The sequence below is a fragment of the Leucopleurus acutus genome, assembly GCF_964270905.1.
Source record: "Leucopleurus acutus genome assembly, chromosome: X".
Classification (NCBI taxonomy): Eukaryota; Metazoa; Chordata; class Mammalia; order Artiodactyla; family Delphinidae; genus Leucopleurus; species Leucopleurus acutus.
Genome location: NC_139148.1, coordinates 43608222 through 43629636, shown reverse-complemented (window position 1 = coordinate 43629636; position 21415 = coordinate 43608222). Strand labels below are relative to the sequence as shown.

The 21415-nt window shown below is 41.0% G+C and overlaps 1 protein-coding gene across 1 annotated transcript in view; it reads left to right on the top strand.

The window, feature by feature from the left end:
* Nucleotides 1-21415, top strand: part of DGKK (diacylglycerol kinase kappa) — a gene marked incomplete at both ends in the record, with an annotated part of 166838 nt that overhangs the window by 31946 nt on the left and 113477 nt on the right. Inside the window, 2 exons of the mRNA XM_082864971.1 lie at nucleotides 19036-19146; nucleotides 19624-19704. Coding sequence (XP_082721097.1) covers nucleotides 19036-19146; nucleotides 19624-19704 — 192 coding nt within the window. The remainder of the gene's footprint in view (nucleotides 1-19035; nucleotides 19147-19623; nucleotides 19705-21415) is intronic.

Here is a 21415-nt window from a genome sequence, read left to right as displayed (position 1 = left end):
CCACTGGGCTTAGATTATTAGTATGTAAATTATGCTCCCAATTTTGGCTCAAATACTGATTTCAAATCAATCCCCCAATACCCCATTGCAACCACATATATACTTACACTTGATAAGTCTTGTGGTCCAATTTAGGAGTCAAAAATATTGCCACCATATCCACAGAAGGAAAGAAGAAATATGTATTGAATTTCTACTTGGCACTAAGCACTTTCATGTATTCCCTTGATCTTTATTAAGAGTTGAGTGTCACTGTATGTGGTTTTGTAGGTAAAAATGCTGAGGTTTGTAAGCTAAATTACTTGCCCAAAGACAGACACATAATAAGAGATGGAGCTGAGTTTCAAATCCAGGTTTATCTGATTCCAAAATCTACACTCCTTTTCACTGCACAAATTGGGTTTTGCCAGTTGTGCTTAGAAATATAAGGATCTTCATGTGTTTCCTACAACAGCAACTGGCTTTTAGAAGCCAAGTGATAGGACATGGATCCCTGAACATTTGAGAACAACTTTTTTCATTGTCCTCCCTATGTGTGTTTTACTTCACTCAATTTCATTTTATAAACATTTATCAAGTACCTACTATGCATAGGTTGTGGCACTCTGGGCACTTTGCCTATTGGACATAACTCGGCTATGACATATTTTGTGATTTACCAAGAAAGCTTTATACTGAGGTTTGCCTTCCTGACCTGCTCAGTTTTGAAATAATTTCTATTCCTGGGCCCAGGCCCTATCTTTTGCTGCCATGTTTAATTTGGTAGGAGGTTACTTTATGGCAATAGACCTGAGCAACATTAGCAGTTTTGTTCTGTTATGTCTTTGTCTTCCCTTGCTGAAGCAAGTGCCAAATTTTAGCATATTTATCCACAGCTCTTAGTAAGGAGATGGCAGCTTGGGGAAGGGGCATGACTTGCTTACATAGCAGTTTACTGGAGCTGCCCAAACTGTATGCAATTCATAGTCCATTAATCCACTGTCTTCTCCTGGTGCCATATCGCTGCCCATACTGCACCCATGTACAAATATTTCTGTGAAAACTCACAAGTTGGATCATTCAGATCTCCTGTGGTTTTGCCAACTATCCACTCTCTCTCTCACCCCAAATCAATCCTCACTTTCCAGGAGAGAGAGGCTAGGTGTACAGTATAATGAATAGAAATGCTTGTAGGCTTTAGAATCAGACAGACCTGGGTTCAAAGTCATCCTCCTTTGTAACTGTGTGTGACCTTGGAAAACTTGGTAGATCATTCTGAGCTTCAGTGCTTCATCTGTAATATGAGGCTAATAATACTTACCTTGCAGTATTGTGAGTATTAGCACTAATGGATACAACTTGCTTAGCAGGATACCTAACCATAGTGGATATTTCAGAAAAGGTGTGGATTTCAGACTTATGTCTGTGAGTACATTACTTGTTAATCATATTATGAGGGGCCAAAGGGGTTAGCTGTGTCTCTATATTTCTCTGTATCAATTTTGGTGTATGTATATTACTATTAGTGAGACTGTTTAACACTGACTCTCCCCTGCCATCTCCTCTACTCCTTCCCTTTCTTAAACAATCCTAGTTTTTAGGTCTTGTTTCCAATGAAAGGACAGTCCCCTCCCCCTACAAGAGGACAATTTTGCCTACAGGTCTAGCTGTTCCCCAGATCTCAGTTGATAGTCCTTCTCTTCCCATTTTAGTCAGCACTGCCTTCTCCCCAGCAAACTTAAAATAGATAGTTGCACACACTGGTTAGGGCACAGTCTCAGAGCCAATGAAATGGTGGTTGAGAGATGGTTCCAGGATGAGTGAGAGTCCTATGCATCACTGGTGGGGAAATGAACCTCTTGTGTCATCTGTAAGTCTATGAGTGTTTTCAGCCACCCCCCAGCCACCCCTCCATGCTCGAACTAGTCATTGCTTTTCTACTCCTCCTCTCTTCCCCCTTTCCAGGCCTGTCAGCTTGACTTAGAATACCACTGATCTCTTTCTTCCTCTCTCTCTTTCCCTCTCTCTTAGTGCATTTGTACTTTTAGGTGGCCCCTTCTGGATAAGCTATCAAGAGTTGAGCAGCACAAGATCCAGATGATAACAGTCAGCATTGCTGTAAGCCTTGGCCAGTGGGTGTTAGAATTTGATTGCTGTAGTTAGTAGACATTTAGGAGTTGAGCAGTCTTAATCCCTTAAACATAGCCTGGCTAGAGAGAGTGGTGTTCTACCAGGTGTTTGCCTGCAGGGAGAAATTAGAGAAGGATGCAGGTCTGAATGGTGTTTCAACAGGGAAATAAATGAAGGTCTAAAACTATGAAAAGCTTAGCAGTAGGTCTTAGGGTAAAGCATCTGAACAAGATGTGGGAAATGGCCCCTGGGAAGGGAGGGGAACAGTAACAGCAATGTTCTCAGTCTTTCCTAGTAAGATCCTTGTAGAATGCTTTTCTGCAGTAGATGCACTGCCAAGTTAATTTTTCATTATTGCTACTAAGAATCATCCAGGTCAGAGAAGAGCTTCCCTTAGGGCCCAGCATGGCACTATCATCATTAACCATGAGTATGCATAAAAATGGCACACTTGACTATGCCTATACTTCTTTACCAACAGTGATAGCAGAGATTTATACTGCTGGATGGCAGAAAAGGGATGAGAAGGCAAAATTAGGCTTTGAAAATACAGACTACTAATTAAAATGATATCAAACAACACAGAAAACATAAAATATAGACAGACAGTGAAAAGAGCCTTGTGCCAGAGCCAGTTTACAACATGGTGACCTTGGGCAAGTCACTTTACTTCCCTGAGTCACAGTGTTCTTATCTGGAAAAGAGTCGTATAGCTGATTCACTTTACTTTTTCTTTTTTTAACATCTTTATTGGAGCATAATTGCTTTACAGTGGTGTCTTAGTTTCTGCTTTATAACAAAGTGAATCAGCTATACATATACATATATCCCCATATCTCCTCCCTCTTGCGTCTCCCTCCCACCCTCGCTATCCCACCCCTCTAGGAGCTCACAATGCACTGAGCTAATACCCCTGTGCTATGTGGCTGCTTCCCACTAGCTATCTATTTTACATTTGGTAGTGTATATATGTCCATGCCACTCTCACTTCGTCCCAGCTTGCCCTTCCCCATCCCTGTGTCCTCAAGTCCATTCTCTACCTCTGCGAATTTATTCCTCTCCTGCCCCTAGGTTCTTCAGAACCATTTATTTTTTTTAGATTGCATATATATGTGTTCACAAACGGTATTTATTTTTCTCTTTCTGACTTATGTCACTCTGTATGACAGTCTCTAGGTCCATCCACCTCATTACAAATAACTCAATTTCATTTCTTTTTATGGCTGAGTAATATTCCTTATATACATTTGCCACATCTTTATCCATTCATCTGTCAGTGGACACTTAGATGGCTTCCATGTCCTGGCTATTGTAAATAGAGCTGCAATGAACATTGTGGTACATGACTCTTTTTGAATTATGGTTTTCTCAGGGTATATGCCCAGTAGTGGGATTGCTGGGTCATATGGTAGTTCTATTTTTAGTTTTTTAAGGAACCTCCATACTGTTCTCCATAGTGGCTGTATCAATTTACATTCCCACCAACAGTGCAAAAGGGTTTTTCTCCACACTCTCTCCAGCATTTATTCTTTGTACATTTTTTGATGATGGCCATTCTAAACGGTGTGAGGTGATACCTCATTGTAGTTTTGATTTACATTTCTCTAATGATAAGTGATGTTGAGCATCCTTTCATGTATTTGTTTGCAATCTGTATATCTTCTTTGGAGAAATGTCTGTTTAGGTCTTCTGCCCATTTTTGGATTGGGTTGTTTGTTTTTTTGATATTGAGCTGCTTGTAAATTTTGGATATTAATCCTTTGTCAGTTGCTTCATTTGCAAATAGTTTCTCCCAAGATGAAAAGAGGGTTGTCTTTTTATCTTGTTTATGTTTTCCTTTGTTGTGCAAAAGTTTTTAAGTTTCATTGGGTCCCATTTGTTTATTTTTGTTTTTATTTCCATTTCTCTAGGAGGTGGGTCAAAAAGGATCTTGCTGTGATGTATGTCATAGAGTGCTCTGCCTATGTTTTCCTCTATGAGTTTTATAGTGTCTGTTCTTACATTTAGATCTATAATCCATTTTGACTATGGTGTTTATTTCTGTGTATGGTGTTAGAGAATGTTCTCATTTCATTCTTTTCCATGTAGCTGTCCAGCTTTCCCAGCACCACTTATTGAAGAGGCTGTCTTTTCTCCATTGTATATTCTTGCCTCCTTTATCAAAAATAAGATGACCATGTGTGTGACGGTTTATTCCTGGGCTTTCTATCCTGTTCCACTAATCTGTATTTCTGTTTTTGTAACAGTACCATACTGTCTTGATTACTGTCACTTGGTACTATAGTCTGAGGGCAGGGAACCTGATTCCTCCAGCTCCATTTTTCTTTCTTAAGATTGCATTGGCTTGTCTGTATCATTACTGTTTGCATACAAATTGTGAAATTTTTTCTTCTAGTTCTGTGAAAAATGCCATTGGTAGTTGATAGGCATTGCACTGAATCTGTAGGTTGCTTTGGGTAGTAGAGTCATTTTCACAATGTTGATTCTTCCAATCCAAGAACATGGTATATCTCTACATCTGTTTGTATCATCTTTAATTTCTTTCATCAGTGTCTTATAGTTTTCTGCATACAGGTATTTTGTCTCCTTAGGTAGGTTTATGCCTAGATATTTTATTCTTTTTATTGCAATGGTAAATGAGAGTGTTTCCTTAATTTCTCTTTCAGATTTTTTATCTTTAGTGTATAGGAATGCCAGAGATTTCTGTGCATTAATTTTGTATCCTGCTACTTTACCAAATTCATTGATTAGCTCTGTAGTTTACTGGTAGCATCTTTAGGATTCTCTATGTATAGTATCATGTCATCTGCAAACAGTGACAGCTCTACTTCTTCTTTTCTGATTTGAATTCCTTTTATTTGTTTTTCTTTTCTGGTTGCTGTGGCTAAAACTTCCAAAACTATGTTGAATAATAGTGGTGAGAGTGGACAACCTTGTCTTGTTCCTGATCATAGAGGAAATGCTTTCAATTTTTCACCATTGAGAATGATGTTGGCTGTGGGTTTGTCATATCTGGCCTTTATCATGTTGAGCTAAGTTCCCTCTATGACTACTTTCTGCAGGATTTTTATCATAAATTGGTGTTGAATTTTATCAAAAGCTTCTTCTGCATCTATTGAGATGATCACATGGTTTTTCTCCTTCAATTTGTTATATGGTGTATCACATTGATTGATTTGTATGTATTGAAGAATACTTGCATTCCTGGGATAGGCCCCACTTGATCATGGTGTATGATCCTTTTAATGTGTTGTTTGATTCTTTTTGTGGCATTTGGTTGAGGATTTTTGCATCTATATTCATCAGTGATACTGGCCTGTAGTTTTCTTTCTTTGTGACATCTTTTTCTGGTTTTGGTATTGGGGTAATGATGGCCTCATAGAATGAGTTTGAGTATGTTCCTCCCTCTGCTATATTTTGGAAGAGTTTGAGAAGGATAGGTGTTAGCTCTTCTCTAAATGTTTGATAGAATTTGCCTGTGAAGTCATCTGGTTCTGGGTTTCTGTTTGTTGGAAGATTTTTAAACATAGTTTTAATTTCAGTGCTTGTGATTGACCTGTTTATATTTCCTATTTCTTCCTGGTCCAGTCTCGGAAGGTTCTGCTTTTTGAAGAATTTGTCCATTTTTCCCAGATTGTCCATTTTATTGGCATAGAGTTGCCTCTTGTAATCTCTCATGATCCTTTGTATTTCTGCAGTGTCAGTTGTTACTTCTCCTTTTTCATTTCTAATTCTATTGATTTGAGTCTTCTCCCTTTTTTTCTTGATGAGTTTGTCTAATGGTTTATCAATTTTGTTTATCTTCTCAAAGAACAAGCTTTTAGTTTTATTTATCTTTGCTATCATTTCCTTCATTTCTTTTTCATTTATTTCTGATCTGATTTTATGATTTCTTTCCTTCTGCAAACTTTGGGATTATTTTGTTCTTCTTTCTCTAATTGCTTTAGGTGTGAGGTTAGGTTTTTTATTTGAGATGTTTTTTGTTTCTTGAGGTAGGATTGTATTGCTATAACCTTCCCTCTTAGAACTGCTTTTGCTGCATCCCATAGGTTTTGGGTCGTCGCGTTTTCATTGTTATTTGTTTCTAGGTATTTTTTATTTCCTCTTTGATTTCTTCAGTGATCTCTTGGTTATTAAGTAGTATATTGTTTAGCCTCCATGTGTTTGTATTTTTTACAGATTTTTCCCTGTAATTGATGTCTAATATCATAGCATTGTGGTCGGAAAAGATACTTGGTATGATTTCACTTTTGTTAAATTTCACAAGGCTTAATTTGTGACCCAAGATATGATCTATGCTGGAGAATGTTTCATGAGCACTTGAGAAGAAAGAGTATTCTGTTATTTTTGGATGGAATGTCCTATAAATATCAATTAGGTCATCTTGTTTAATGTATCATTTAAAGCTTGTGTTTCCTTATTTATTTTCAGTTTGGATGATCTGTCCATGGGTGAAAGTGGGGTGTTAAATGCCCCTACTATGATTGTGTTACTGTTGATTTCCTGTTTTATGGCTGTTAGTATTTGCCTAATGTATTGAGGTGCTCCTATTTGGGTGCATAAATATTTACAGTTGTTACGTCTTCTTCTTGGATCGATCCCTTGATCATTATGTAGTGTCCTTCTTTGTCTCTTGTAATAGTCTTTATTTCAAAGTCTATCTGTTCTGATGTGAGAATTGCTAGTCCAGCTTTGTTTTAATTTCCATTTTCATGCAATATCTTTTTCCATCCCCTCACTTTCAGTCTGTATCTATCCCTAGGTCTGAAGTGGCTCTGTTGTAGACAGCATATATATGGGTCTTGTTTTTGTATCCATTAATCCAGTCTATGTCTTTTGGTGGAAGCATTTAATCCATTTATATTTAAGGTAATTATCAATATGTATGCTCCTGTTACCATTTTCTTAATTGTTTTGGGTTAGTTATTGTAGGTCTTTTCCTTCTCTTGTGTTTCCTGCCTAGAGAAGCTCCTTTAGCATTTGTTGTAAAGCTGGTTTGATTGTGCTGAATTCTCTTAGCTTTTGCTTGTCTGTAAACGTTTTAATTTCTCCATCGAATGTGAATGAGATCCTTGCTGGGTAGAGTAATCTTGGTTGTAGGTTTTCCCCTTTCATCACTTTCAGTATGTCCTGCCATTCCCTTCTGGCCTGCAGAGTTTCTGCTGAAAGATCAGCTGTTAACCTTATGGGGATTCGCTTGTATGTTATTTGCTGCTTTTCCCTTGCTGCCTTTAATTTTTTTCTTTGTATTTAATTTTTGCTAGTTTGATTAATATGTGGCTTGTGTTTGTCTCCTTGGATTTATCCTGTATGGGACTCTCTGTGCTTCCTGGACTTGATTGACTATTTCCTTTCCCATATTAGGGAAGTTTTCTACTATAATCTCTTCAAATATTTTCTCAGTCCCTTTCTTTTTCCCTTCTTCTTCTGGGACCCCTATAATTAGAATGCTGCTGCATTTAATGTTGTCCCAGAGGTGTCTAAGACTGTCCTCAAGCATTTTCATTTTTTTTTATTCTGCTCTACATTAGTTATTTCCACTATTTTATCTTCCAGGTCACTTATCCGTTCTTCTGTCTCAGTTATTCTGCCATTGATTCCTTCTAGAGAATTTTTAATTTCATTTATTGTGCTGTTCATCATTGTTTGTTTGCTATTTAGTTATTCTAGGTCCTTGTTAATCATTTCTTGTATTTTCTCCATTCTATTTCCAAGATTTTGGATCATCTTTATTATCATTACTCTGAATTCTTTTTCAGGTAGACTTCCTATTTCCTCTTCATTTGTTTGGTCTGGTTGGTTTTTACCTTGCTCCGTTATCTGCTGTGTGTTTCTCTGTCTTCTCATTTTGCTTAACTTACTGTGTTTGGGGTCTCCTTTTTGCAGGCTGCAGGTTCACAGTTCCCGTTGTTTTTGCTGTCTTCCCCCAGTGGCTAAGGTGGTTCAGTGAGTTGTTTAGGCTTCCTGGTAGAGGGGACTAATGCCTGTGTTCTGGTGGATGAGGCTGGATCTTGTCTTTCTGGTGTACAGAACTGTGTCTGGTGGTGTGTTTTGTGGTGTCTGTGACCTTATTATGATTTTAGGCATCCTCTCTGCTAATGGTCGGGGCTGTGTTCCTGTCTTGCTGGTTGTTTGGCATAGGGTCTCCAGCACTGTAGCTTGCTGGTTGTTGAATGGAGCTCGGTCTTAGCATTGCGATGGAGATCTCTGGGAGAGCTTTCGCCATTTGATATTACATGGATCCGGGAGGTCTCTGGTGGACCAATGTCCTGAACTTGGCTCTCCCACCTCAGTGGCACAGGCCTGACACCTGGCTGGAACACCAAGACCCTGTTAGCCACATAGCTGCTCACTTTTCTAGTTCTGCTCCAGAATCACAACAGAGCTCATTTCCTGGGCCCTGGGCCCCCCACCAGACAGCTGTATTCACTTGCAAATGCCTAGACTGGTGGAACTTGTTTTCTGGCTATTGTTGAAGGCAATTGTTCCTGTGAAACCCCAGGGCCCAGCGGAATTAGATCCTTTGGTGTGGATGAGTGAGCAAGCCCAACCAGGGCTTAGCAGCACCCCCTGGGGAAGGGAAAGGGTTTGGCCTCACTTTGTTATACAGCAGCAACTAACACAACAATGTTAAGCAATTATACTTCAATAAAGTTGTTAAAAAAAAAAAACCCGAACTGAACCAAATACCTGCAATTCACACCATCAGTCTCCCCCTGCCATTCTGCCTCCTTCAGTCAATTGACATAGGATAGGGTATATCTTGCAATAAGACCAGTGGTTTAAACCTTACTTTTTTTTCTTTCAGTGAAGGAATAACTGGTCTTCCATGTCCTGTAAAATCCAAGAGAGATATTAGCTCTGCCATTTATTAACCTATTAAGGGAAGTTACCTAATCTCTCTAAGCCTCAGTTTCTCAATCTATAAAGTGAAGGTTGTTATGGCACCTACTTTTTAGAATTGTTATTGGGCTCAAATGACATACCCCATGTAACATGATTTAACACAGTGCTTCCCACATAGTGAAGACTCACCAACTGTTAGTAATTCATATTACTACTACTATTACTACTGCTACTACTACTCAAGAAAGCTTATCCCTGGTGGCCTCCTTTTACCAACTGGCACAGTTTTCCAACTTTGTTACCTGGCCAGTAATTTCTCTATAACCAAGGCCCACAACATAGTTTCCTCCTTGACAGATTAGTGTCTCCTGCAATCACAGCTCTTTCCTCCATTTTTCCTCCAGGTTTTGTGGGCTGTCAAATTACCATACCTCATACCCTCTTTCCTCCACATGAGGCAATTTTGTTCAGCCAGGGACAGTCCTCTGCTCAGAGGCAGCAAGGCTATCCATAGCTTTAGGCATTGGGTGGAGTCTCCCATGGGTCTGTCCCTCACCCTGCCCCCAAGCTCTTCCTACCCCTGAGGTGTCCTTACCTGAGACCTTGCTCCTGCTCTCACCTACCACTAATGGGGCAAATTGGGCAAGCACACACACACACCGCATGCACACAGGTTGCCCATTCCCCCCAACACAAAACCACTAGTGAATTACTGAATTTAATCTTCCCTAGACTACTATTGCTGCAAGAAGCAAGCAAACCAACTGGTTCTAGCATCAGTTTCTGTCTTCCAACTTCATGATTCTTGTCAACACCAGTTCATAAGGCTGAGAAAAAAATGAAAAGTCACACATCCCCTGTTTATTATCTAACCACTTCATCCCCAGAAGACCTGTTAGTGAATGTAGTTTTAGATCCTGTGTGCATCTTCAGATAGCTATCTGCATGGGGCCAGTTTGGCAATAAGGCAATGTCCCCAACTCCCTAAGAACATGTGGTTAGGTGATATGGGCTCACCACGCCTACTTTATTATAGGCACTTGAAGCCATGATTGGAAAGAGGTAGTTCTAAAGACCAAAGCACAGGAAGCACCAATTGAGTCTTCATTGCTTTGCTCTTAGAGTGAGTTGTAGCCAAATGAACTACATATTTGCATACTTGCAAGGTTCATTTTGGCCTTAGGTTGCAAACATTTAAAAATACCTCTAAAGGCTGAAGTTCCCACGTTTAGGAGCTCCTAGACGGTCCAGCATATTGTCACAAAGTATCAAAATATGCAAAATATGGGATTATGACATTTCAGGCCTCTCTCCAAAAAACAGTTTTTTTCCTCCCCTTTGTGAAATAATTTGTAGTACATGGTCTCTCTCAGCTAAACAAGTGGGAAATCTGCAGATATTACTGTCCATGGCTTTTCCTCCTAGGTGAAATTGTGGCCCCTAGGGGAAGAAATAAGTGGACTGAAGTGATCCTCAGGTTGGACCTGACACCCAAGCCAGATCATTATGACATCATCCTTTAGATGCTTAGGATTTGGAGGGGAGAGGCAGTAGAGTCAAACAGACCTGGCTTTAAACCCCATCTCTGCCACTCACTGTGACTTAGAACTAATCACTTAACCTCTCTAATCCTCAACTTCTCCACCTCCCCAACAGGACTGTTTCTGTGGGCATTAAATGAGATAATGAATGTAAAGCAAGAGCAAATAGCAGACATTTGTCATCCAGGAACAACTGTCTTCCTCTGGAGTGGGATAATTGAAAAGAAACTTAGAGAAGATGCTGCCTTGGCTGCTTCTATGAGGACATCGCCAGAGTCTGAACAGGAGCCACTGGTCTCACAGAAGGTGGTTAGGATAAAGAAGGCATGTGGCTTGGTGGTGGGACCCAAGGGCTAGAAGCAATGGGGGGAGTGTCTCTGAGAGAAGAAACATCCACAGGATATTAAAAGAACCTATCCATCTCTGGCTGCTGATGGTCAGGTGAAAGGATGGGGAAGAAAGCAGTTGGAAGCAGGCATGTTTTGTCATTCCTTGTAATTCAGTGACACTAGATATGATAGTTGCTGTCCTGGCCTCTGTGATCTTGGTTAAGCTGAAGACCCGTGTCCAAAATTCCATGATATCTTTCCTTTAGGGACTTTGTGTGACCACAGAACTTCCTTTTCTAGGCAGCAGCAACTGCAGCTGTAGCAACAGGGGTCTTCTGCTAAGCTTCTGCTTATACCACTCCTTTAACTGGATTTCCTGCTTCTGAGATTTTGGTTCTCCCAAGGCTCAAAAACAATCCTCCTCCCCCTAGTTGACACCTTTCATCTTCCCTGCATTTGCAGAGCAAAACCAACCTTTTGCAGGAAGCGTTCCCCTTAGCCACTCTTCTCAAACTTCCAAAGCTCTGACCCAGTCTGTCCTCTTGATCCCAGTCTTGGAGTCAAGCCATGTTCCTGCTGGTATCCTCGCACCCCTTTCCATGCTCTTCCTCTGAAGCCCCTCAAAACTATATACCTGTTCTAGGAGGTGCTGCCAATATAGAGCAAACTCAATGGCTGTGGTTATAGGGCCCCTCCACTCACATGAAGGAGGTCAGAGAGGATTCCCCACATCACTGAAATAGAGTGGCCAGAAGCCCAGTACTGGTTCTGTCACAAATTTCCTGTTTGACTTGAAGTGTAGCCCCTCTGGGGCCCTATTTTCATCATCTTTAACAGGGTGGGGAGGGAGATTACTCATTGCTAAGGTCAGGTTAGCTCTGAAAGTTAAAAGGCTGTTTTGTGGCAAGAGCACAGACTTTGAACTACATAGACCAAAGCTTGTATCCCCACCCAGAGCCAAGTTACTTATAATCTCTCCTAGCAGTGAAATGGCTTGTTCAAGGCTGCACAGTTCAAACCTGTGTGTAGGTCTGGAAGGACTCAGCCAAGCTCTTCCCACTTTGTGGCTGGTGCTAGTCCCAGGGCAATTACCAAGAGCCAGGTTACTGCTTTCTGCAGTTTGTCAGCCTGGGTCCAAATTGCTCATCTCCTCCCCAATCCGCAAGCAATTAATGGTCCTTACCATTCCTAGGAAACTCCAATAACAGAAAAAGAAAGGAGAGAGATTTGAGAAGACATATCTTTTTAGGCTTTATGGTCCCAGTGGACTAGTTTTAAAGTTACCAGCCATTGATATTTATCTTATCAATGTACTTACACCAATGCAAAATGACATGTATATACAGAGAGTCATTGCAGTATTGTTTGTAATAAAATAAGATTTTAAACCATTGTCCATCAATAGGGAACTGTTTAAATAAATCATATTATATCCATACAGCAGAATGCTATGCAACTGTAAAAAGAAATGAGGCAGCTCAGTATGTACAGATATTGAAAGGGCTCCATGATATATTAAGTGTAGAAAGCAAGAGACAAAACAGGCGTAGAATGTTATGATTTACGTGAAGAAAGAATATATGTATATAAAATATCTTTGGAATGATATGGAAGAACTGGCTAAAGTTTTTACATAGAGAAAAATGTAACATCATTTTCAACTGTCTTTTATTTCACTCATAGAGAGCAGGGATGTGGTTGAGGCTCTATAGTTCTTCCTTAGCACAGGAAGCAGTGGGAGGGATTTGCAGCTATAGCCCTTGCAGACATGAGCAGCAGGAAGACCTAGCACCTGAGTGCTAGGGTGACAAAAGGTCTCAGTTTGCCCATGACTCTTCTGGCTTTAGCACTGAAAGTCCTGGGAAAACTGGGACAGTTTGTCACCCTATTCCTCATTCTTCTGCTTCAGTCTTTAGCCAGCCCGGCTTGCTAGTGCCAGAGAGGGGAGCTCCCAGTAGTGAGATGAATGGAGTGCTTGCCTCCACAATCCACAAGGGACTCACAGTTATAGAATGGCTAGCAGGCACATGCTGTGCAAGGTATTCTCATCTAACAGACAAGGAAATTGAGGCTCAGAGAGGTTAAGTGATTTGCCCAAGGTCACACAGCTAGTAAGTGCTGGAGCCAGTCTGTCTGACTCCAGCTATGTCAACAGGACCCTGGGGAATGTAAAGCTTTCAGGAAAGCAGAGGGCCTGGCCTTTCTTAAAGCCTAAAGCACCCATAGTTGCATTTTAACCAAATCAAACATTGTTTCTCTGAATCAACTTTGGCAGTCCTGTGTTAGGAAATGGCTTTCTTCCCATCACCCCAGCCCCCAAAGCAAAGAGAATACATGTTCCAGGTTTTGGAGCCATAGACAGAAAGCTGGCTTCTCTAGCTGTGCTCATAGTGGAAGTCTGGTTTTCACTGGAGGAATAATAACCTACTCATCCCAACTTGATCCAGCCTCCCTCCCAAGAGCCGCATGAGAAAGTAAAACAGCAGAGCAGCCAGCTAATAACAGGTAGTGGTGTATGTTATGATGCTTGCTTACTTTTTGATTGGGTGGGGGTGGAATTCAATTTGGCTATGTAATAGGGGCTTCTTTTGCTAGGAAAGGGTAAGAGAATCCTCCAAAGCCTCATACATCAAAAACCCACCGAGCCACAGAAAAACAGACCTAGCAGATAGTAGAAGCTTTGGGGGATTTCAGAGGAGCACAGGAAAAGGTCATAGAAGCAGCTGTACTTGCCCTTTCCCAATTAAGCAGCAGGCAGGTGTTAATTATATATAGGCAATTGGACTGCTTTATAGACCCTGTTGAGATATTCTATAGAATATATTTTATAAATATGGAGCAAGGGAAATGCTTACCATCACTGTTGGCAATTAATTTGTACATGCTGAGTTGCAGAGCACTGGGGAGAGAGATCACTGGTACCAGAGTGCAGGAGTTTCTGGGAATGATGAATTGGGGGATTGGCTTATTAAAGATGATGCAAAAAGAAACTGCTTTCTCTGCAAGAGCTGCCACAGGTTAGGCAAAGACATTTTGTGTGAACGCTGTACTCAAGACCTGAATGAACTATGCCTCGATAAATCCCGTGCTCTTGGATTTGAATGAAGTCAGTTGATGACTGTGGTGATTGAATTCAGCACCACACTCACGCCCACTACTAAACTTCCAGCCTTGAGAGTTTTAGAGATGGATTTTAATATCACATAGAACTGCCTGCAATATGTTCTGGTTTAAGAAGCATTAGGTGGGTCACGTGGCATTTCAGTATGTACAAGGATCCAATGACCCTTCCTAACTTCTTCCTATCTGCAGCATCACAAATATTGCTACAGGAATGTGACAGCTTGGACCAAGAGGGTTACAGGTGTGCCTCATTTTATGAACTAGTTGTGTGCCTGTAAACTTGGCCACCAAAAAACAATTCCCGTATAGAATCCCGTTCCTCATTGCCTTCCATAATAACACTGGAGATGCATTCTTCTGACAAATATTGTAGCCCCAAGATGCTGCAAAATCTTAAAAATGTCAAACATTGACAATCTTACTTGAGAGGAAAAATGTCAAATATGTTGATAATGTCTTAGAAATAAAAATATAAGCCACTGGGAATTCCCTGGTGGCACAGTGGTTAAGAATCCACCTGCCAATTCAGGGGACACAGGTTCGAGCCCTGGTCTGGGAAGATCCCACATGCCGTGGAGTAACTAAGCCCGTGCACCACAACTACTGAGCCTGAGCTCTAGAGCCCGTGAGCCACAACTCCTGAGCCCGTGTGCCACAACTACTGAAGCCCACGCACCTAGAGCCTGTGCTCTGCAACAAGAGAAGCCACTGCTATGAGAAGCCCGCAATGAAAAGTAGCCCCCGCTTGCCACAACTAGAGAAAGCCCACGTGCAGCAACGAAGACCCAAAGCATCCAGAAGAAAAAAAAAACATATATATACATATATATATATATATATATATATATATATATGCCACTTAAAGAAACCGGAGTTCAGGGTGTCTTTCACAGGACAGAACTGAGTTAGATGCCTTTCACTACCTACTTCAGAGGGGTGCTTGGAAGATTCAATAACAAAAGTAAAAGCACTTTATCCATTCCAAAGTGCTGTATACATGTGAATTCTCCTTACTCTTCTAGTTATTCTTGGACAGTCACTTTAAAGAAACAGGAGAACTACTGATCTAGAAATTGGAAGTAACACTCCACATGGTTGTGGCAAGGAGTCAATGAAATGATGTTATCTGCAAGAAACCAGGAACTGGAAAGCACTGTGAAAATCCTGTTACAGGATAGGCGAGGGCTCTTCTACTAATGCCTCACTTTACAGGATGTATTTGTTTGTTTGTTTGTCTCTTCCAATTTTTGTCTCATGTCCTTGTTAAGCTTAGTGACCCTAGGCAGGTAAAGGTTCATTTGCATGCATATTTTCTTGACTTGAGGTAATATATTGATTGAGTGATTTTTAGCTTCTGCTTGTTTAAACTGGCTTCCAGGGGATGCTTGTTGGGTTTTTAAGTAAACCATGGTTTATTTAGAAACATCTCCCAAAGGGGGACAGAGTTTAAAGGGAAAGAAACTACAGGAACTTTACCTTCTCCCAACCCAGGTTTGGACATTTATAGAAGTTCAGAGTTGACAATATAGAGCCTGTGTTTAGAACTTAAGAAACTCTTATATTGTCTTCTAACCTTTCTCCCTCCAATACATAAATAAAGTTATCTGCTACCAACTTGGTAATATATATCTCACATGTACAGGCTCCTCGCACACAAACTCTGAACTCATACACTGCAACCTCTTCTATCGCCAGGAATACCTACCACTCACTCACTTTGTCATCTTGAGAAATTCACAGTAGTTATAGTTCAGAAATTGCAAATTGGTTGCCTATGGGCAGATTTTGGCCTCATCCATGTTTTGTTTGGCCCTCACAAGTTTTTTGTTGTTTTAATTTAATTAGTAGCTAGTATTTCCATATTCCAAAACTTCACACAAATTTTCACTTGGTTTGCCAGCTTGTCTTGAAAAATGGAATGAACTGGTAACACCAGTCAGCATTCAATCACAATCACCTAGAACTTAGCAGCAGCTGGGCTTGGGCTCCTCAGTTCCCCTGCTAGGTTGTTGACTTCTGTTACCAGCTAGCCTTCTATGGGCATTGAGTAGACAGTCCTGCACTTAAAGCTAGTGCATACAAAGCAACCAGTTTAATATCATGGAAAGGAGAGGAGATAATTGTGATTTGGCTGGTGTACCCAATGGCAGGATGTGTGAGTGGATAGCCACTGTCTTAGTGGAACCTCTCATTTGAACCAGAAGGTAAACATTTAGCACAATGAACATGAAGCTCCCAGGGCTTTTTTTGCTTTTATTTATTTATTTATTTATTTGTTTGTTTGTTTGTTTGTTTGTTTATTTCTGGTTGTGTTGGGTCTTCGTTTCTGTGCGAGGGCTTTCTCCAGTTGCGGCAAGTGGGGGTCACTCTTCACCGCGGTGCACGGGCCTCTCACTATCACGGCCTCTCTTGTTGCGGAGCACAGGCTCCAGACCCGCAGGCTCAGTAGTTGTGGCTCACGGGCCTAGTTGCTCCACGGCATGTGGGGTCTTCCCAGACCAGGGCTCTAACCCGTGTCCCCTGCATCGGTAGGCAGACTCAGCCACTGTGCCACCAGGGAAGACCCAGGGCTTTTTCAAATGGTTCTCTGAGCTCACATAACCTCGTGTTTGTCTCCCTCCCTCTCCACTCCCACTGTCCATATCTCCATATCTTTGTGACAGGGAATATGCCTGTAACTTCTTTAGCTGCCCTGAAGGGCCTAGCAAAAGGTAGAGTCAGTAGTAGAAGCTCAGAAAATACAAATGAAGCACTCTATCCAATTATAGATGCACCATGAAGTCTTTGTTTTCTTGACTGTGACAAATGCTGAGTTCATGGAATGGGAACTGAAAGTTTTGATGACTTGCTGTGTCCTCAGATTAATGGATTAATTAACTAATTAATTAATTGGTTTGCTGTGTCCTTAGATGGATAACAGGATGTTATTTATTAGCAGGGCACAAGTAAGGGAAGAAAAGGGAACATTTCTTAAGTACCAGGAAGGGGAATTAAATAGTGCTCATTACTACGGGTTGACAGAAGGAAGTAGCTGGGGAGAAGAGGCTGAATTCTACTTACTTTAGTATGTCAAATGAACAGGGTATGGGAATTTTCTGAAGGAACCAGAAGGCCCAGGGTTGTGGGAATCTTCTGGAGAAACAAATCCTCTTCCTTGTTTCATCATTGCCACCTCACCCCATCATCCTACTCCTGAAAGAAGAGAGCTAGGCATGGCAGCAAGGGTAAGAAAAAATAGTTGAAGGGAGGTTTTAAACTGAAAATGGAAGGAAGGGTAAAATATTCAGCCAAAAACTGTAAATGGGCTATTACAAGGGATACTATACATGATAAAATAAGAACAATGGAAGCGTTTAGTAATTGACAAAGTAGAATAACTTGGGAAAGGGGCAGAATGGGTGTGGCTTCAGTTGTACAAAGTTGGAGCAGTTAAAATTTTGAACTTAAGTCTTTAGCAGAAAGGGGTAAATATGACTGTCTATGTCTCATGAAGACTTAGTGTAGAAGAATATATGGCATAAAGGTGAGAAGGTTGGATAAAGAATACCAAACACCATAAGTGAGAGTGTATTCCATAGGCTATCTGACCAGAGAACGGAAAGAGTGATGCAATCACAGTGTCTACACAAGAGTTGTTTTCTCATTGATGACTCAATTTCAACAATTTAAATGTAATTTCTCAGTCTCCATGCCACCTTCAACTTTCCCACAAGATCTTATTGATTTCTTGTCTTGACTCCTTGGCACCATTCTTTTGTAAACATATCGAGGGTGGTACAATAACCTTGAAACTCCCATAAGTTATCAAGACAATTCACGTAAACTTTGAATGCTATGAACTACGTTTCAATTGACATACAGAGGTTCTGTCCATTGGTACTAACTTACTGGTTAAATAATTGAACAGGTAATGTAATAGATGTGTGTATATTTGGGAGAATGGGAGTAGCAAAAGATTGTTCAGACAGGGTTCCAAACTTAAATACCTGCTGGAGTCGGGTGCCCCATCTGAAGGGAGCAGCTGCTACTCTGTTCCAGCAGATTGTTGCCATGTGAGAAGATAGGTCCACTGTTACCAGCTGTTCTGATTTTTAAAAAAAATGGAAACTTGGATTTTTATTTGAAAATTTCTGCCTTTTAAATATTATGAACTAATTAAAAACTGAAAAAACATCAGATGGGCCAAATAAAACACTTCCACAACCACCAAATGGTGAATTCTAATTTAGATGTTGGATGGAATTCATGGTAGAGCTTTGATCCGATGACTTAACGTCTGTCTCTTCGTCCATTCAGCATGGGCTTTGTTCCAGCTTGGTGGGTTTGAGTACTTCTCCCAAATGGTAGACTTGCATATTGATTTGTATTCTATAAATGTAACTGAGAACCTCCCCAATTGTAACAGTGGTAAGTAGACTCTATGCTTTGTTAGAGTCAGTCTATCTGACAAGTAACTGAAAAATCAGTTGGTCAGACTATGAGATATGTAAAGAAAGTAATCAAATGGTAGTTCCTTTTTGGTGTCCTTTTTGCTCTCACCAGATCATGAATCCCTTGAAGGCCATGGTAAAGACTTGGGATTTTGTTCTAAAAGTGTTGGGAATCCATTGGAGGCTTGTGAGCAGGGAAGGAATGTGATCCAACTTAACGTTCTAAAAGGAACACTCTAAAAGAGCAGAGAGGAAGGCCCTGTCCAGGCCTACAATCTGGAGACTTCCAGAAAATCTGCCTTTACTGAATTCAGCCTCTTTCCCGACCATTTGTTCTTCCCTAGGAATGTAGTTCTTATATTTATGTGCTCCGTCCCTCCTTCCCACCTCCCACCACCAATGGCAATGTTCTCCATGGTTCTTGGGCCATGTATCCTTAGAAACTTAGAGCCTATATCATCCTGAATGTGTTATCCAAGGGTAACCAATACCCTTTCTGATTGAACTAACTTCCTCGTCTTCTTGCCTGGACCTTGAGCCATTCCTCAGATATGTGACAGAGAGCTTTCCAGATATCTGATCTTCTCAAATGAGAGGAAAAGTGATATGGTCTTGCAAATTGATCTAATTACTCAACACTATGCTGCTATCTTTCAGAAAATACTGAAGGAAGGACCTCTGCTGAAGAACTGTAACTCCTTCAAGAGGTGGAAACTCAGATATTTTCTGGTTCGAGGACAAAGGCTCTGCTTTGCACACCATCCTGCGGTAAGAGAATATATATATATTCTTGTCAGTTGGGTTAATGGGTGGGTACCAGGAAATGTTTTGTGGGGAGATGGGCCAACATGTTGGCAAGCATTAAGGTGGCTAACCCTTACCTGCTCCACTAGGCCCCTAGATAGACCATATCCCATTATCTTCTCCAGCGTAAACCTTTAGGTAGCTGAACTACCTAAGCCTTCCTATAAATCCACATAAAAGTTTTGGGAAGAGTTGTGTTTTTGGTTTAGTTTGGTTTGTTTTTTGTTTGTCCCATGATATATCAATAAAAACCATGATGCTAAATAAATCCCAGCTCAAGCCAAAGAAATAATGGGATCATGACTGCCAAAAATGCCTAATAGTGTGCATGTATGTGTGTGTGTGTGTGTGTGTGTGTGTGTGTGTGTGTTTACCTTTTAGTGTCTCTTTGCCTTATTAACCAGATGGTTCCTTTTCCCTCTCCCTCTTATACCTTTCCAGTTTGCACGCTTTGAAACAATTGATCTGTCTCAAGTTGCCTTGGCAGAAAGCAGCTGTAGAAACCTTTGCCACAGTTTTTGCGTAAGTAAGATTGGGAATGACTGAATGGCCAGGGGTGGGAGCTAGTTGGGAGGAGGGGTTGCCATAACCACCTGTTGCCTCTTTAGAGTTCAGATTTCCCAAGTTTCCTTTGATCCCAAAGTGCGTATGGAAATCCACTTAAAGTAGCATTGCAAATGAATGCTAAAGATTATTCATGTGAATATTTTCTACCAGCCCACTGATGGGAAAAAAAGTGATGGCCCTGTTCCCTACTACCAGCCTGATATAAAGCTGAGCTGATTTTGGGGCGGGAGGAGTGACTATTACAAAAATCAATCCTCCTGGTGAAGATAATTTAAATGAGTGTCATTGGGAGGCTTTCAAGAGACTGCCAATATGTTGTAGAATATATCAGGATAATCAAACTACATGACATTCTCTCCTTTGATGAAATAGATAAGAACGTAAATCCAAACTGAAAGCTATCCTATGCTGAGATTACTGATGAGAGTACTTCAAGGAAAGCAGAGGATTTTCTAGGGAAGTATTCAAGGGCTTGTCACTGCTGAAATGTCATAAGGCTTTGGTCATTCACGTAAATCCAGAATAGAAAGCTCACTGAAAAATAACAAGTCCATTGGCCCAGGAATCCTCCTACCCACCTCCTCCCAGAAATGCTTTTTCTCAGCCTCAGTGGTGGGTTATGGAGACCAGGGTTCCTCTTCAGGCAGGTAGAGAGTGGTACTTAGCAGACTAAAGAGCTATGGGCCCAATACCCTGATTCCATGGCTGGTCCACAGTCTATTCTCCTTTGAAGGGAGAGCAGTTGGATATAAGAGGAAGATCCTGCTCTCATTTCTCTCTTATTACATCATACTGACCCAGGACAAAGCTGAGGTTTCTGTTGACCCAGTCCCAAAAATCTTAACCTTTGTGTGATGAACATGCAAGATAATGTTTTTGGTCTCCATTCTACAAAGAAATTCCAAGGGTTAGGTTGCCCCTTAGCCTAATTAAAACACAGAGGCACTATTCATCAGCCCCACACAAGAATGGGTTTGGACCAAAGGAGCGGCTATCTATTGTCACAATTCCCACTAGTTCCTATTGCCATTTATCACAGACACATGCACAAGGAGAAAGAAGTTGCTTGTTGGTGTGGTAAGCTCTAGCTCCAAGATTTGGGCTTGGGGTGGGGGCCGCTGGTAGTGAAGGCAAGTAGGGCCATTGAAGCAATGACTGATGCTACAGCTATCCATGCTCCCTCCTGTCCTCTGTGAGAAGATGAAGTCCTGATCATGGCCTACCTCTGCTAGACCCTCAGCATGGCTTTCTCATTGTTCCTGAAAGGTTTTTGCACCATGCAGGATTAAGAGAGATGATAGTAAAATCCTCTTCAGGTTGTCCCAGACCATAAGAAAGAAAGAAACTGGATTTGTAGTTTCCCCACTCCATTCTCACTCTCCCCTCAAACAGAAAGAGGCACACCCTGATGAAAAATATACCCTTTCACCCTTTTCAAGTAGATAGAGCAGCAGTAAGCAAGTAGGATTTTCATACAACCTCATTTGACTAACAGATGGGTGCATGGCTTAGTGTTTAAGAGCATGTGTGCTGGAGCCAAAGAATCTAGGTTCGAATTCTGGCTTAGCTTTTTACCTGCTAGGTGGACGTGGGCAAGTCCTTTAACTCCCTTTGCCATGGAAAAATATCCTATTAAGTGGGAAAAATAATAATGCCCAGATCAAGG